At 42.0% G+C, this 15,334-nt stretch overlaps 2 protein-coding genes across 2 annotated transcripts in view; both read left to right on the top strand.

Annotated features, from left to right (window-relative positions):
* The window catches only part of ephb4a (eph receptor B4a), a 41,142-nt gene extending 39,358 nt beyond the window's left edge, over nt 1-1,784 (top strand). Inside the window, exons 16-17 of the mRNA XM_085288881.1 lie at nt 280-438; nt 556-1,784. Of these exons, the coding sequence (XP_085145007.1) occupies nt 280-438; nt 556-664 (268 nt within the window). The 3' untranslated portion in view covers nt 665-1,784. The remainder of the gene's footprint in view (nt 1-279; nt 439-555) is intronic.
* A 12,388-nt stretch (nt 1,785-14,172) lies between these two features.
* The window catches only part of LOC146565608 (voltage-gated potassium channel subunit beta-2), a 29,588-nt gene continuing 28,426 nt past the window's right edge, over nt 14,173-15,334 (top strand). The window contains exon 1 of the mRNA XM_085288880.1: nt 14,173-14,906. Coding sequence (XP_085145006.1) covers nt 14,611-14,906 — 296 coding nt within the window. The 5' untranslated portion in view covers nt 14,173-14,610. The remainder of the gene's footprint in view (nt 14,907-15,334) is intronic.

Below are 15,334 nucleotides of genomic sequence, written 5' to 3'. Positions count from 1 at the left end.
AGCCTCCTGCTGCCCAATCTTGTGCACCACCTCGGTGTCCTGCTGTGACCTGTCAGCCACTTGCTGTTCCCATTTCCCTGTCTCAACATTCTGCCTGTCGGCTAGTTATATACAGCTGAGGACACTCCACCTCTGACAAATCCCATTGTTTGTCCCTGTCAGTCACTCAGTTCGACTTGTCACCTGGAATGTTGCTGCAGGACATGTATAAGCTTCTCACTGAGGTTTTGGTGACGGTGAATGTAAGTTATTCCTTTGTTTCTGGATCCTGTCCCCTAGGCCGTCCTACCCCCTGCTGGACCAGCGCGCACCTTTAGCTCTCCCGCCGTGTGCTTCGGTGGGGGATTGGCTTAGGGCCATCAAGATGGAGCGTTATGAAGACAGTTTCCTTCAGGCTGGCTTCAACTCAGTGGACCAGCTGGCCCCAATCACCACACAGTTAGTTCATATTCCCATTTTTTTTCCTGCTCACTTATTTTATCCAAGTAAAAATTTGTTTAGGAAAATTTGTCTCTAATTAGTTTTTTGTTTTTTTTTTGTTTTTTAATTCTGTAGGGATCTGCTGCACATGGGTGTGACTTTGGCTGGGCATCAGAGGAAAATCCTTTCCAGCATCCAGACAATGACCTTTCAAAACAAGAGCACTGCAACTGTGACCTTCTAGCTGACCTGCCTCTTATTCTGGACATGACACCAGCACACAGGTGCTGCCAAGTACTGAGAGCACTCTGGATCCTCTTTCTGTGAGCCACTTTGAACACGGACTCGTAAAAGGGATTGGCGACTTTATTCGTGACCAGAAAAAATAGGGAGAAAAAACTATGGTGTGAACTGTTGTGCAGAGATTGGCAGGTCTCTGCCACACAGAGGGACCAGGTGATGAAGCTGTGCGGACTGACTGCTTCTTTATTTTTTTGTTCTTTTGTTTGTTTTTTGCAGTTTGTGCTTTTACATCCACCCAAGATTTGGACTCAGTACATGTGGTGAGCAAAGAGGAACAGCGGACCAGAGTTTACACAGTTCTGTATTGTCATGTCATTACAAAAAAACAAAACAAAAAAACCCAAACTGGTTTGTTGTCCCAAAATGTCACTTTGATCATTCACCAAAGGAGACAAAAAAGACGAGAAGAAATGCCAAGATTTTTAGTTTTCGTATTGTTGTAATTATGAATGGGAACCGCTCTCGATGCCGACTACGTTACTTCAGAGACACCTTTCACATCAAAACGTGAACATTTTAATGTGAGATTTTACATTTTGTTGTTCTTTCTCCCCCATTTGATTTCAGTATTACCTCCTCTTTACTCAGGTGTGATGTGTAATGCAGACTTTGGAGAGCGCTGTACTTGCTCTAATCAGACTCCTGATCTTCCTCAAGTCTGGCTCTCACTTTGCCAGCTCAGCAACATGTGAGAAGAAAGGCACAGAGACATATCAGCACTTTTGTCATTTCAGAGTGAATCGTAATCTTCAGTAACTCCACGTGTTTCTCGTGGAGTGTGGTTGGTTATTTCTAACGCTGGTCTTTCTGCTGGCAGCTCAGTTTTATTATAGTCGAGCTGAACAAAGACCAAGTGGACTGAGAGACCACGAAAACTGTAGAATTGGTTTTCTTTATAGATAATAGCCAAGGACGCAGTCTGGCCTCAAACTTGTTTTTTCTTGATTATAACGGATACATTTTTAATTATCTTATTCTGTATTCTCCATTTTCCAGTGCCATTCATTTGTCTTTGTGAACTAAAATGCCATTTTTATAAAGCAGAAGCCTTTCACAAGTGATTCAGTTCTGTCTCATTTGAATGCACCTTAAAGGGTAACTGAGTAAAATGTGTCTGCTTTTGCTCTGAAGCGATGCAAAAAGAGGTTCCTAACAAAAAGCACGAAACACAATACATGACCTTAAATTAACACTCTAGCTTGTAGCCACTTTGGTTGGTTTCACCGGCAGTTTCGCTCTGCAAAACTAGTGATTCTCAGAGCTGTTGTCTTATTAGCAGGGCAGCACCTCTCACTTTGCCGGATGTAATGTCAGTAAAACATTTCTGCACTTGCACTAAAACGATTCCCTAAAATTTTGGAAGAGGAAACAAAGCACGGCTACCAACTGAGCCAGTCTGCTCAACGCAGTGTTTTTGCGTTTCTCAGAAAACTGCCTCTCGTACAAATATACAGTTAGCAGCTCGCTGTATCTGTTGCTTTCACTCATGACCTGCTCACAATACTTACTGTTTGCAAACGCAGAAGAGTTGAACTTCCAGCAGAAAGTGCCTGTGCTCCAGGAGCGTATCTTTGCATACTTTGTCCATATGAAGGCAAACAAATCTCTTGGCACATACAAGTTTGCACTTTTCAATCTTATCCAGGACCTGCCAGGATTTGCTGACTGATTGTTGTGCACTACCTACAGCTGGAGGCAAGGACATATGATGGAACAAAGCCTGGACTCTATGGATACATGGGTGCCTCCCCTGTAAGATATCCTCTGCCACCACAATGTAGCAACATTAACAAGTAGTCCAAAGGCTTTGCTCAGTTTGTCTTCAGTGGGTGTAAAATAAATGTCACATCACTCATATACCATCAAATACTCCGTTCACTAAATATTTGTAGAATATCTGTTTACAAGCAGTTTAAGTTACTTCCATGCTACTTTAGCTAACACACTGATGTCGCTAACATAGTATCTACAGCACTGAAAACTCTATGGGTAAAGATTCCTTATCAGGCTAAACCCGGAAACGTTGGCTGATATCATTTGGAGTGTAATGCAGAATGATTTCATGCAGTCTGGTCTGTCCATTACGCGGCTTGTAACCATAAACGTCTGCGTTTTGCTTCAAAGGCGTGTCTTTACTGACAATATTCTGGCATTAAAAAGCATGAAAAGACCATTTTTACTTATTTAGATGATATTGTGGTGTCTGCTGAAAATTCTGGGTTAAAATGTTTTTTTCCTTTTCTCCAGTGCTACAAAATAAAATTGAACATGGGAAAGGATGCTAATAGGCAGTGGTCAGCTCACCGGATTGAGTGGGTAACCCATATGCTGAAAGGCTGATGGGGAGGTCAGGGTTTAGGCCTGCACTGAGGCCATTTACTTAATGTCTTCCCCCTGGTCTTTTTAAAAATCTGTCTCTTCACTGTCTTGGTAAAATAAAGGGTTAAAAAAAAGACCCAGAATGTGGAAACTGGATGCACAGCTAGCAGTAAGATCTGCAAATTGCTTTCTACTTTTCCCCCACAGCTCCGCAGAAACAGCTTGAAGTCATCAGTATCTTGTGAAATAAACATTTAACTGACTGGAGTTCAAAATGTTGAAATATTGCTCAAAGATGTTGCAAATGTTGAAGGATGAGACCAGAATTTTTGACATGTGTATTTTACCCTAGATAGCAGTGCTTCAGGATACACCTGGGCTACTAAAACATACAGAAATGGCTCAGGTGCACTGAATCGCTTCTTCTAAACTTTTTAGGGTTGAGAGAGTTTTTAAAGTCCCAGAGTGCATAACAGTCATTTGAAATATGCAACGCAAACCTGAAATGTGATGCTGGTTATGACCTTACACTTACCCAGTGACAAACAGCAGACCAACACGTTCCTTTGTAGGCTTCATACTGAAGATCTCAATAATGGCAACTCTGAATAAGGGATAATGTTTATCCACCGTGTATATAGGTAAATATGAATATTTACCATCATTTCTCAGCTGTTTAACATGTCAGAAGGGCTTTGTAGATAGCCACGCTCATTTTTCACTGCAAGCGAAGCATGGAAACGGTTTAAATAAAAGGATGTCGTAGGAGGTCCATATCTGACCTGAAGTGATAACCCACATGGTTTACCTGTCTCCGGTCGTAAGGCAGGCTGTCCCAGTGACCCTGTTCGCTCCCGTCCCAGATTCAAAGAAAAAATGAGCACGCAACAAAGCAGCTACACTTTTGTCAAAAGGCGCACTGATGCTTCTGGATGTCTTTGAGCTTTTTTATTCCAGTGCTACTCAATGTGAACTAAATAAATGTTTCTTGGTTGTCTCGTTTTAATCTTTGGTTAAATAATGTGTTGCCTAAGATCATGTAAGTAAAATGTCTAATAGGATTTTTCTTTGTCTCCTTTGTGTCAGCCCTCCTCATCTATCCAGTTGGCCCGTTTTTAATAATGAGATGGAAACAAGAGAACGCAAGGACTCAAATGAGTCCCCAGCTTTGCTTTCTCGCAGCTTTTCCTCTTGCTTTCTGTTCCTCCAGAGAGCCTTTACCCCTGAGGGCTCAAAGCTTGTCCTCTTCTATGTTTCCTTTCCTGGTCCTCAGCCCTTTTAATCATGAAGAGATGTTCTTTTCTTCTCCTGTGCCTTGGGCTGAGAACAGCTTATGGCACAGCATAAGCTTAAACTCTCACACACACTTTTCTCCCCCTTCTTCTTCTTCTCCCATCTCCAAAGCTACAATAAACAAGCTAAGCTGCCAGGGCTTCCAAAAGCATTTAGGCTCATTGATTAATGTGCTTTGATTATCTCTGTGTTACTGACTCATTCCTCTTGTTCTATTGTTCTGGTGTGGACCACAAAGTATAGACCTGCGCAAGTACAGATTTTTTTATTTTTATTTTTTTAAAGAAAAAGATGAGTAACTGTTGTTATGGTTTATTTTCAGCCCCACGGTGCATTTTGGTTTGCATGAATCCCAGTGTTGGGAGTGATTCAGTGCTTGAAAGAGAGAGATAAGCATTCATGTGGTTTCTACTTCTGTCAGTGCTTTGAGTGACCCCTGACCCTGCTGCATAGTACAAATCCAGCCTCAGCTTTGTCTGTGTATCTGAATGGCCATTCATTAGGGCTGCTGTCGGGCACTGAGTAGACCAGGCCGAGCAAGTTTTTAGCATTTGGTGGATTGTGTCATTCCCCTCGCATTCCTGCGTGCATTCGAGTGTGGAGAACGTGTGTGTGCGTGCATGGTCGCAGTGGGTGGGGGGCTACCCAGAGGGACAGGTACATGTGGATTTAAAGGAAAGGGGGAAGGGAGGTGATTTGAAATGGTTTCACCCTGTCTGGAGGAGTAAAACTCTCAGAAAATCTGAGAGTACACACATTAAATGTGTATTGGGAACGGTTTAGTCCAGCTAAGTGCACTCCCACAACACTGCAGGACTCAGAAAACTGATTTTTTTTAAATCTACGTCAAATTTAAAACAGTTGAGTCTGAAATGTTCTGGATTTGAGCTTCTGAAAAAAACACGTTATACCCATATTTGAATGATTATCCTATCTCACAGAAATCTCGGATAAATAAGTTTGCTTTGAGCAACCCCCCCCCCCAAGTATCCCTCATGAAAGCCCCAGAGCTGCTTTATCATTCCACCCTTCAGTTTTTGGAAACCGCTGTCTAATTTCATTTTCCATTAGTCTTCGTTTTTGATCTGCAGCATTGGTTTGATTTTTCCACAACAGCACTTATCTGAAGATGGAAGTTTAGGCTGGAGATTGTCACTCCTATGCCACTCTCCCTCCGCTTCAGCTGCCAGATTTCCTCCCCGAGATGACTCCCAGACAGTTTGCTCAAAATGGCCCAATATTTCTGAGCAAATCCACCGAGCAGCCAGCTAAGATTATTTTTCACCTGTGTACGCATTGTGATTTCGGAGGCACATTGCTCGGCAGAGCGCTTCCACTCTGTTTCGTATTAAATCTGATCACTGGAAAAGTTGTCACTCCTCGCTGCTCTACAGCATTTCTGTTGACTTTGCAGGAGATTGTGCCAGGCCATTGCCGTAAATAAGAATTTGTTCTTTGCTGACCCACCTGATCAAATAAAAGTTGTTGGAATTTAATTATACTTTCATGCTGCAGTACAGTTTTATGTGGAATTAGTCGAGTATTTTTAATCATGTATTTAATCCACTTAATCAATGTAAACTTTTAGACCACAATCCCCTGCTGTCTCCTCAGTACTGATGTAGAGGAGTATTCAAATATTGTTATATTAGCTACTGTCAGGCTGTTGCTTTCACAGTTAAATCGTTTGGGTTTATTTAAATGTATTTAAATGTACTGAATAACTAAGATGAACTAATAACTGAGATTATTTCCCACAATCATCTCTAGGGTTTACAGAGAATGGCTCTAAAAGACAAAAATATCCAGTGAGCAACAGTTCTCTGGGCAAAAATACCTTGTTGATACCAAAGGTCTGAGGAAAATGACCAGACCGCTTCAAGCTGAAAGGAAGGCAGCAATAACTCAAAGAACGACTCGTTACAGCCGAGGTATGCAGAAGAACATTTGGAATGTGCAACACACTGAACCCCGAAGCAGACGAGGTACCACGGCAGGAAACCACACTGTTAGTTATAAACAGACAACTAAGGGACAAGATTTAAAAAATGTATGTGTTTTAATTTCTGCTGCCATATTCAGATGATGGGATCCATGCTGCCTTGTATCAGCAGTTCAGACTGGTGGTCTAATGGTGTGGAGGGGTAGTTTCTTGGCACACCTTGGGTCCCTCAGTGCCACAGCCTAACTGCGTGTTGTTAGTGGCCATGTCCACCCCTTCATGACCACAGGGTACCCATCCTCTGATGACTGCTTCCAGCAGGATAATGCTCCACATCACAAAACTGAAATCATCTCAAAGAGGTTTCTTGACCGTGACAGTGAGTTCGGTGTACTCGAATGGCCCAAACAACAGTAGGGGTGGGTGATATACCCACAAAATTTTATCAAGATATTTCAAAAAACATTTGTAATAATGATGTTTGTGACAATATAGAAAAAATACTGAAGGAACTTTTTATGGATGCTTGCACCTTTCAGGCAGCAGCATTTGTACGTGTAAGTAAATAAAGGGCGTTTTTCCATCCATGTTTTCCAATGAGCCACTGTCTCTGATGACAGACTGAAGTGTGAATCCACTGAAATAAGGTGCAGCCAGCACAGCATACGATGGTACAAGTCACGCTTAAGTAAAAAGGTAGCCTAGGCAGCATTTTCCCTGGAAATTTAACACTTTAGTTTAACAATAACTAGACAAACTTAAGCTTGTAACTCGTCAGGAGCTGCACCATACTGTCACAGATAATAACGCAGAAATATATTTTCTACCTGAAATGTGTTATCTTGGGTTGAGGTTTTTTTTAACCAGCTGCATACAGCCCTGCTTTTCCACCATGTAACTCCATCAGTAATTTCCATCCACCGTTTGCTCTTCCTGTCGTATGGAGCGCAGCTTGTGATGCTTGGTTGAGCCATTTGATTACTTTTGGGTCACACATCACCAGCTGCTAGTATCTCATCCTTTGCAACCTGGTTGTACTCGACAGTGTTTTTGCCTCAAGCGGTGAAACGACTTTGTTGCTTCCACCTTTAGCGAGAACAGGGTTCTGACTGTGCTTTGTTGGAGGTTGTTGAAGTCGCTCCCTCTTTAGGTACTAAAATGCCATCAGAGACTGACACCTGTGTTTTACTGCCAAGCATTAATGTAAACCCATGGTGTTGCTATAGCAATGATATCACGATATAGTACTTTTATGCCACAGAGGAATTTATACCGGTATTATTATGGACCATGTGATATGGCAACAACAGTCTGGGATAGTAAGCTGTTGGGAAGTGGTGTAGTAAATATTTGTGCATGAGGAATATTTCCAGCACCTTTATGAAAAATTAAGACAGTTCTGAACTCAAGAGGGAGTACAACCTGGTACTAGCAAGGTGTACCCAGTAACATGGTTGGTGAGTATATCTTAGCTAAACCTACAGATGGATCGTTTACTTATAAAGAACGAATATTCAAGCGGTTAAATAGGGTTAGGATGCAGTTCAAACAACCCTTTATTTGTTTTAAGATTTTAAAATGGCTAGGTGTTTCTTTATATCCAGCTGTTTTATATTTTAATATTTGCTACTAGCTATACATTTAGCTAACCGATGCATCTTTGTAAGTAAGGGTTGTTTCTTTTCTTTCTTTTTTTTGAGAGTTTAACACTTTGATTTTCATTTTTTAAATAATTTCTAGCTATATTGGATATATCAACATCTATCTATCCAGTACTGTATATTAGGGCTGCCACAAACGATTATTTTGATAGTCGACTAGTCACCGATTATTTTTGCGATTAGTCGACTAATCAGATCATCATCCATTGGACGTACAGCGTACAGCTTATTGCACCAGCAGCATCTGGTCTTATATAACTATCATTAGCTTACAGCTTGAAGTGTTTGTGCTAACTAAAAATAAAGACAAGATGGTAGTTTATTAACTTTTAATGAAATTTGCAGATTGTTTCGGTGAAGTTTAATAAACTCCTTGCTTTCTAAAATATAACAGGACACCGGAGTATATTCTCCAGCGTCTCACACTTCTGATAATCAGCTGTCTGCTTGACAGTTTTAGCTGTGCAAAAACTATAACTTTAATCTCAGCCAAACCGATTTACTCAGGAACAAATAAAATACTAAAGAAAGCCAAACAATAACATTTTTAAGTTATCTAAGTGACTTATATATATGTTTAACCTGACTAGCGAAAGACGGCGATGGGTTTGAAAACGATTTGCCGGGAGTCCGGTGTTCTCACGGCTCTAGTTAGCCTTGCCCCCGCCTAGCTAACGAGCTAGTGGGTAACAGACGTCTCCGAAAACGTCGGAGCGCTTTTGAAAATATGTGGTGTCTTGATAAACTGAGCAGATATTTGAGGTTTACACAGCTACATTCTCGCCTGAAAATATGTTAAACGTTTATTTTGTGACCCAGAAAGAATAATAAGAGTAAAGTTAAAACTAACTAGCTGCCGCCATTGTTGACAACTGCGCTGGGCTGCGCTATGAATTCTGGGACACAGCTTCTTCTTCTTCGGGGTTTAACGGCAGCTGGCATCCTTGTACATGCAGTGCTGCCATCTTCTGTTTCAGTCCGTTATTACACTCTTAAATCCTACTACTCATTCCTGCGTCCTTTGTGATCTTACAAAGCTTCAAACGATGCGTCGACTATTAAATTAGTCGTCGACGATTTTAATAGTCGACATAATCGTGACTAGTCGACTAATCGTGGCAGCCCTACTGTATATTTACCTAACACTGGATAAACATTTATGTTACCTAGACTATTAGGTAACAGTTAGCTGTAGGTTTAGCTAGCTTTTTCTACCTTTTGTTGTTCTAGGGTTTTTTTTTCAGGTACTTTTATAAGCTGTTTTTATTCCTTTTTGCACAACTTTTAATTATCTAAGTTCTTTATAACATTTCTGCTCAAAGCTATGAAAGCTTGTGTCAACCACTGGGAACCCCCCCCCCCCCCCAAAAAGACTTTATAGTATAAATAGTTATATATAGTTTAGTGATACTGATATATAGCTATGTACTTCTCAACCACACTTCACAGAAGAGACCACATTTGATGGAGGTGTTAGTGTGATGAAGAATGCGAATATGGGTTTCATCACCTTCAGGGTGAGTGAATGGCTCCTCCAAAGGTGTTTGCTGGTTCTTGCTCTGTCAGCTTTCAGCAGCCATCCATCTCCCCCATGGCACCCTTTTGTTTTCCACTCAGCTAAGATGTGCCTCTTGCCTTCTGTGAGGAAATGAAAGTCGTGTGACCTTCCCACTTCTTATCGTCTTCATGTGAATCACTCTATATTCTAAAACTCAAGCCACATGCGTCAAGGACCACTATGTTAAGCGGAGGGAAATAAAACTCGTGGGGCTTCATGTGGCAAAAAGGATTCTGCGTATGTGTCTGAAGTGAGGGAAAGTTCAAAAAAAGGCCATGATAGGAGATGGCAAACATCTCATGTGAAAGCTGTTTCTGATCAGTGAGATTGATTACCCTTTGTGAACTCAGATTGATGGCTTTACTCTTCAGTCTTGCGCTTAACCTCTCCTATAGGTCTCACCTTTAAGTCCTAACTCATCATAACTCCTCCACACTTCTGAACCCACTGGTATGAATCTTTACCCTGAGCTGAAATGTGTATGCACCCACAGTCACCTTGTCACTAACAAAGAACACACAGACTTCATAGCGACCACCGGGAATTTTTGAGGTTTGATTCAATCAGACAAAGTTTGTAGAACTTTGAGGATTTAGAGAAACTACCAAACAACAGCAATTTAAAACATGCACAAGGTTATTTTTTACCACGCCTCAAAAGGGCTTCTAGTTTTGTCTGTTTTCTATCTTTTTCATAATTACAGTAAGGTTTGGCCTTTATATTTGTATTGTGGCCATAGATGTTTACCCTAACTGAATGTTTATCCTTCTTCTTCTACATTTAAATCACAGTTTGCCGAGCAATTGCCTGAATGAGCTGTTTTCATAAATGTCTACAAAGCAAATGAGCAGTAAACACAGAATATTCCAGTAAACAATGACACACATCTGCACTGAGAGCACATTTTTGTTTTCAAAAGCAAAGGTAAAGCCTTCTTCAGTCTTTTTATTTTTTTATTTTTTGGAGGAGTTGCATGAATGCGTATCCCCTCACAGCAGGTCTAAGGATTAAAGCACCCCCTCCTGATCCCCTGTGGCCCTCCTCCCTGAACCTACACCCACTCCTTTAGCCTGCTTTGGAACGTCAGCCTGTCAGAACTATTGATTATACTGCAAAAACATGACCACTCACGTTTAGTACTGACCCCATGAGCACATTTGTGGGGGGACGGGGTGTGCTCAAATTGTGACAATATGGAGGGTAGTAAAGTGTATGTATGCGTGTGTTTGTGTGTGTGTGCCCACTTAGAAATCTGAGCATGGAGCATATGGTTATGATTTAACCAGCATCTGGATGCAATACAACAAGGTTTACAATACAAAGCATAAACTGTGTGCGTTTGAGGGAAAGGGTGTAGTATTGAAAGTAATCAGATTACAGAAATGAGGAAACTAACCTTGGGCTTATACCATCACCCATCAACCAAAATCGTACCCAGAATGGAAGAAATAACCGTGAACACACACTCGCTCTCTCAGATCTGTATTACTGTGTTTTGAGCGCCCTCTAGTGTGCAAAAACTTGGTTTATTCGATTTTTATTCTAATGCTGAGAGGAAAATAATTCATGCTTTAAATTCTCGTTTATTTACGAATCACGCGTTCAACCCTGATCATTCGGTAAACATGAAAGCATGAAATGCGTCCTGACTCTGCTTATCAGATAAGGGTTGAAGCTGCTGTCTGTGCAGGTTTGGGCTGAGCCTCGCAGACAGTGTCTCAGCATATTCTGACCCAATATCACTCCTACTCTTTACAATCGGAAAATCTGATTGTAAACACGGCGTGCAGTCTGCGCCACTGTCTCGGCTGGCAACGTCACGCAGAGGCGGAGAGAGGACTGGTCATTAGCAGTGATCTGAAGTCATGATAAATACATTCTGATTCCGAATCTGTTCTGTGGTCGTCCATCCGGACAGATTTGTTATTCTCGAGTTTTAAAGGTTGGGCGTTCAACAGCTTATCACAAAGAAAGAGGAGCAGCTCTCCTGCAAGGTAACTTTGAGGCAGGCTCACCATTACTCACCCGCGCTGCTTTGTCGCCGCCTGGTGGCCATGGCGGACTCTGACACCCTAAAGGAAAAGCAGAGTCATGTTTCAGTGGGTCGAGCTTAGGCCTGAGAGGATGCAGAGGAGGCGCCTGCTCTCTCAAAACGAAGTCCTCCTCTCACATCGGTGTATTGTGCAACTATCGCCTCTGTAAACATAGTTTCTGATAGGATTTGAACTATTTTTCGAGTAGGTCGAATGTGTACTTGTCTTTAAACAATAATGGTCCTTTGCTCTCTCTTCCCCCCCCACCTAGGCTACACTACATTATGCACTGCGTTAAAGCAAACAAAAGAAAACAAAGACCACAGAAAAAACAACAGCAGTAAGAGCCACACCTACATAAATAACACACATGACCACACCTCAATGCCTGGCAGTACAACAAAAAGAAAACCACACAAGACAAAAAAGCTATACCAATGAGTCCTGCGGCAATAAACTTTTAGTTTAAGAAGTAGAAAAAGAAAAAAATGCATTTAGAGAATCGTGTGCTTTTTAAGCACTGAGAACAATTATTTGAGATACAGGGTTCAGTAAAGACAGAGCGTTAGTGCCTCTGAATCAGCATGCGCTTACGTTTAAGAGACGCAGCCCTCTTGGAGTTGTAGTAATTATGATAGAAGTGATGGATGAAGTCATGCACTGTTGTTATAGCGCAGGGAGGTGGTCAGGGTGGAGGAACGGGTCAGCAAAACGCTGGACACAAATACACGAGAGAGCCGTGTTCATTGTTTCCATCTGGCAGCGGAGACGATGAGCCTTTAATTGTAACCACCATGTTTCCCTAGCTTTAAACATGCTCTTCTTTTTAGGCAAAATATGGTCTCTCCTCTTGTTGTCTGGATTTAACCCAGCCTTGAGCCTACGATGCGATTCGTAAGAGTCTTAAAGGATTTGGTAAACTTTGTCCTGCTGATGTAAGCTTGTCTTTCATTTTTAAGGGGAAGATTTTTGTATGGGCCCCTAAGTGGGAATTCCTGATGTGTCTGCCTGATATTTACAGATTGCTTTGACAAGCTGTATAAAAGTAGTAGCAGGTGAACAGCACTGAAGTCGGGCGTGATTTAAGATGAAAGGCCTTTCTGGTACACCGTAGGGAAAATGCCTCCATCTGAGGCAGCCCTACTACTCACACAAACAAGCAAGCTCGCCTCCTTCTCATCACTGTACAGCATGTACAAGGTGGCAACAAATAGCTTGACTCCATCGCGCTCTACATTCCTGGGTTACTATATTGTTAGACTGACGAAATCTATCTTTGCGCGGTTACGCAACAGATAACTAAAAACAATCTTCGCTGTTCTAACCCAGATATGTGATAGTTATACAATGCAGACAGCAGGTTCTCTCTCTCCTTGAAATCAAAAGGTAAATTTCTATCATCTGGCCCTCGTGACATCACGCATAATTATAAATCCACTACTTTGAGGAAATACAGAGTGCTATGAATTACACTGACCTCTGCCAGCTGCCTGTGTGACTGTGGTCAATTGAATGAGTGATTGTAGCAGCTTAATCCCGGATGATCTCTGGCTCTGAAAGCCACTACAGCAAACGCAGGGAGGACTGCACTTTAGGAACAGTGCCTGACCGCCACGGCAGCTGGAAGATGAAGGGGCAGAGATGGTTAAGCAGATGCATGAATGAGCTGGAAGTTAATCATTGAGCTAGACGTCTGAGATACTGATGCACTTTTTTGTGGCTTTAATAATCCACATTTAACCCACTGCTGAATACGGCAAAAGAGCAGATCCAAGCAAACATTTTCACCAACTTGGAAACATGAATCACAGCTGATCTGATTGTTTTCCTATCAAATTTAAAATAAAAGGAAAAGATATAGATATCAAATCTAAATAACGGCCTGCAGATATTTCACAGCGTGAGGGAGTTGCTTAATTATTTTCACATTTGATGCGAATTTCATTTTTGTTTCCGATATTGGCTTTTAAGCTGGGACTTAACAGCCATGCACGGAGGAGATTAGAAGGTGGATTTCTTTGCGCAAACTGTCGAAAAGCTGATGGAGAGAACTAATCCTCTCTATCTGCATCATCATTCTTTAAAACTGCACGCTTTCTGTCTGTCTGTATTTCTCTTTTCAGCAGTTCAATTTCATTTTAGTGCACAAAAGATGACCTGCCCTTTTTTATGTTTAATTTTTTATGAACAGGGCACCAGTAGCCACTGATTTTTCTTTCCCCTCCAGTGAAAAAGGGTTTCACACATTGTGCTCTGCTTTATGGTTTGTGTGAAAAACTGTCGCAGGAGGTTTGGCTCGCGCATTAACCCAGACCCCGACAATATCACGCTCAGCAGTGGCCTGAAGCCGGTGCCAGGCTTTGAGAGGATGCCACCCTCGCTTTGTTTGAGGGACCGAGGGCTCGATGGCAGCAAGGGTGCTGGTTATGATGACAGCGCCGCTGCAGATCAACTGATCAATTATAGCCACGCAGGTATGAAAAACAAAAAAAAAGTCATTATTAATTTGTATCTGAAGAAAAAGGTCAGCGAGCTGAACTCTCACAGCCGCTGCTGATTATAGTCACAGAAGAACAGACACTTCATCCGGGAGCGCTCTTAATCTGAGCAAATGTAAGCTGGTGGTGCTTCGACACAAATCCCCCCACTGTCCTTCCTTTGAGAGATAAAGAGAGAAAGATACTGATTGCTTTTCCTATCCATTTTTACTCAAAGACGCACCTCACATCAGCAGGAGTCATTGTTTGTGACTGGGTGTTGCTGCTGACATGTCGAACTGGCTTTGTTTTATTTTGGAATTAGGCTCCACAAAGGAGAAATCAAGACTTTTTTAAAAATATTTCGCAGGTGCTTTAAGTTCTCCTTTCCAGCAGTTTGATGTCTGACACATCCTCGGGCCGGATGCTTCAAATCTACATGAAACTCCATCAAAATAGCACTGCCTTGTTATTTTGTTTCAAACTTAGAAGCAGCTTTTGTTTAAAGTAGATGTAGCAGGCAAAAAAAAGAAAGAAAGAAAAAGTAAGCAAAGCAGAATCGAAGAGCCATTTCATCAGTCGGGGTGCTGGAATCTAGGCAACAATGTTTGCCAGCCGTGGTGGCAGCGGAGGAGGTAAGGGGGGGAAATACTCCGTGGAGGACCTCTATGGCATCAGTAAGAAGCCCAAGGCGTCGACCTCCTCAGGGAGTATTGTGGCCAAGGCTGGGACCCGGAGCAGCAAGAGCTCGGAACAGAAGACTGAGTCAGAGGCCTTGGCCTCTCAGATCCTGGAGGCAGCCCACAGACTGGTGGAGCGACGCCGGCTGGAGCTGTACCTGAGAGAATGTGGCCTCTCCCTGGCTGAGTGCGAGGCTGAGCGCTCTGCAATGCCGTACAGGTATGAGGAGAAGACTTTACAGCATGAAACCATGAGGCAGTTAGAGTTTGTAGTTATGACTTAGTACATTTAATTAGGCCACTAAAAAAATAAATAAATAAAAGCAATTATTAATAATAAAGAACTGGAATGTACAGCCTACACAAGGCTGCAGATTTAACTCAGGTCTGGGTTTCGGCTGCTTTTTTAGCGAGTGCAGGACTCACACTGAATGTCTGGATTTTACAGAGATAATAAGAGACCATCGCGAGCACTCAGCCATCCGTGGATGATCCATTTTAATAACATGGTTAATATTTTTCTAACATATTACTAATGCGTTGATGTAATTGAGTGTTTGGAGAGGACTGCAATTGAAAGGCAGTGAGTGGAGACATCATTCACGAGAGATGGGGGAAAAAAAATATTATTTTTTTTTGTTTTTTTGT

Source organism: Mchenga conophoros, linkage group LG10, assembly GCF_057382185.1.
Source record: "Mchenga conophoros isolate Kocher_MC1m ecotype Shallow Benthic linkage group LG10, M_conophoros_male_GT1.1, whole genome shotgun sequence".
NCBI lineage: Eukaryota > Metazoa > Chordata > Actinopteri > Cichliformes > Cichlidae > Mchenga > Mchenga conophoros.
The sequence above is the reverse complement of the archived record's forward strand: the minus strand, read 5'-3'. Positions and strand labels throughout refer to the sequence as shown.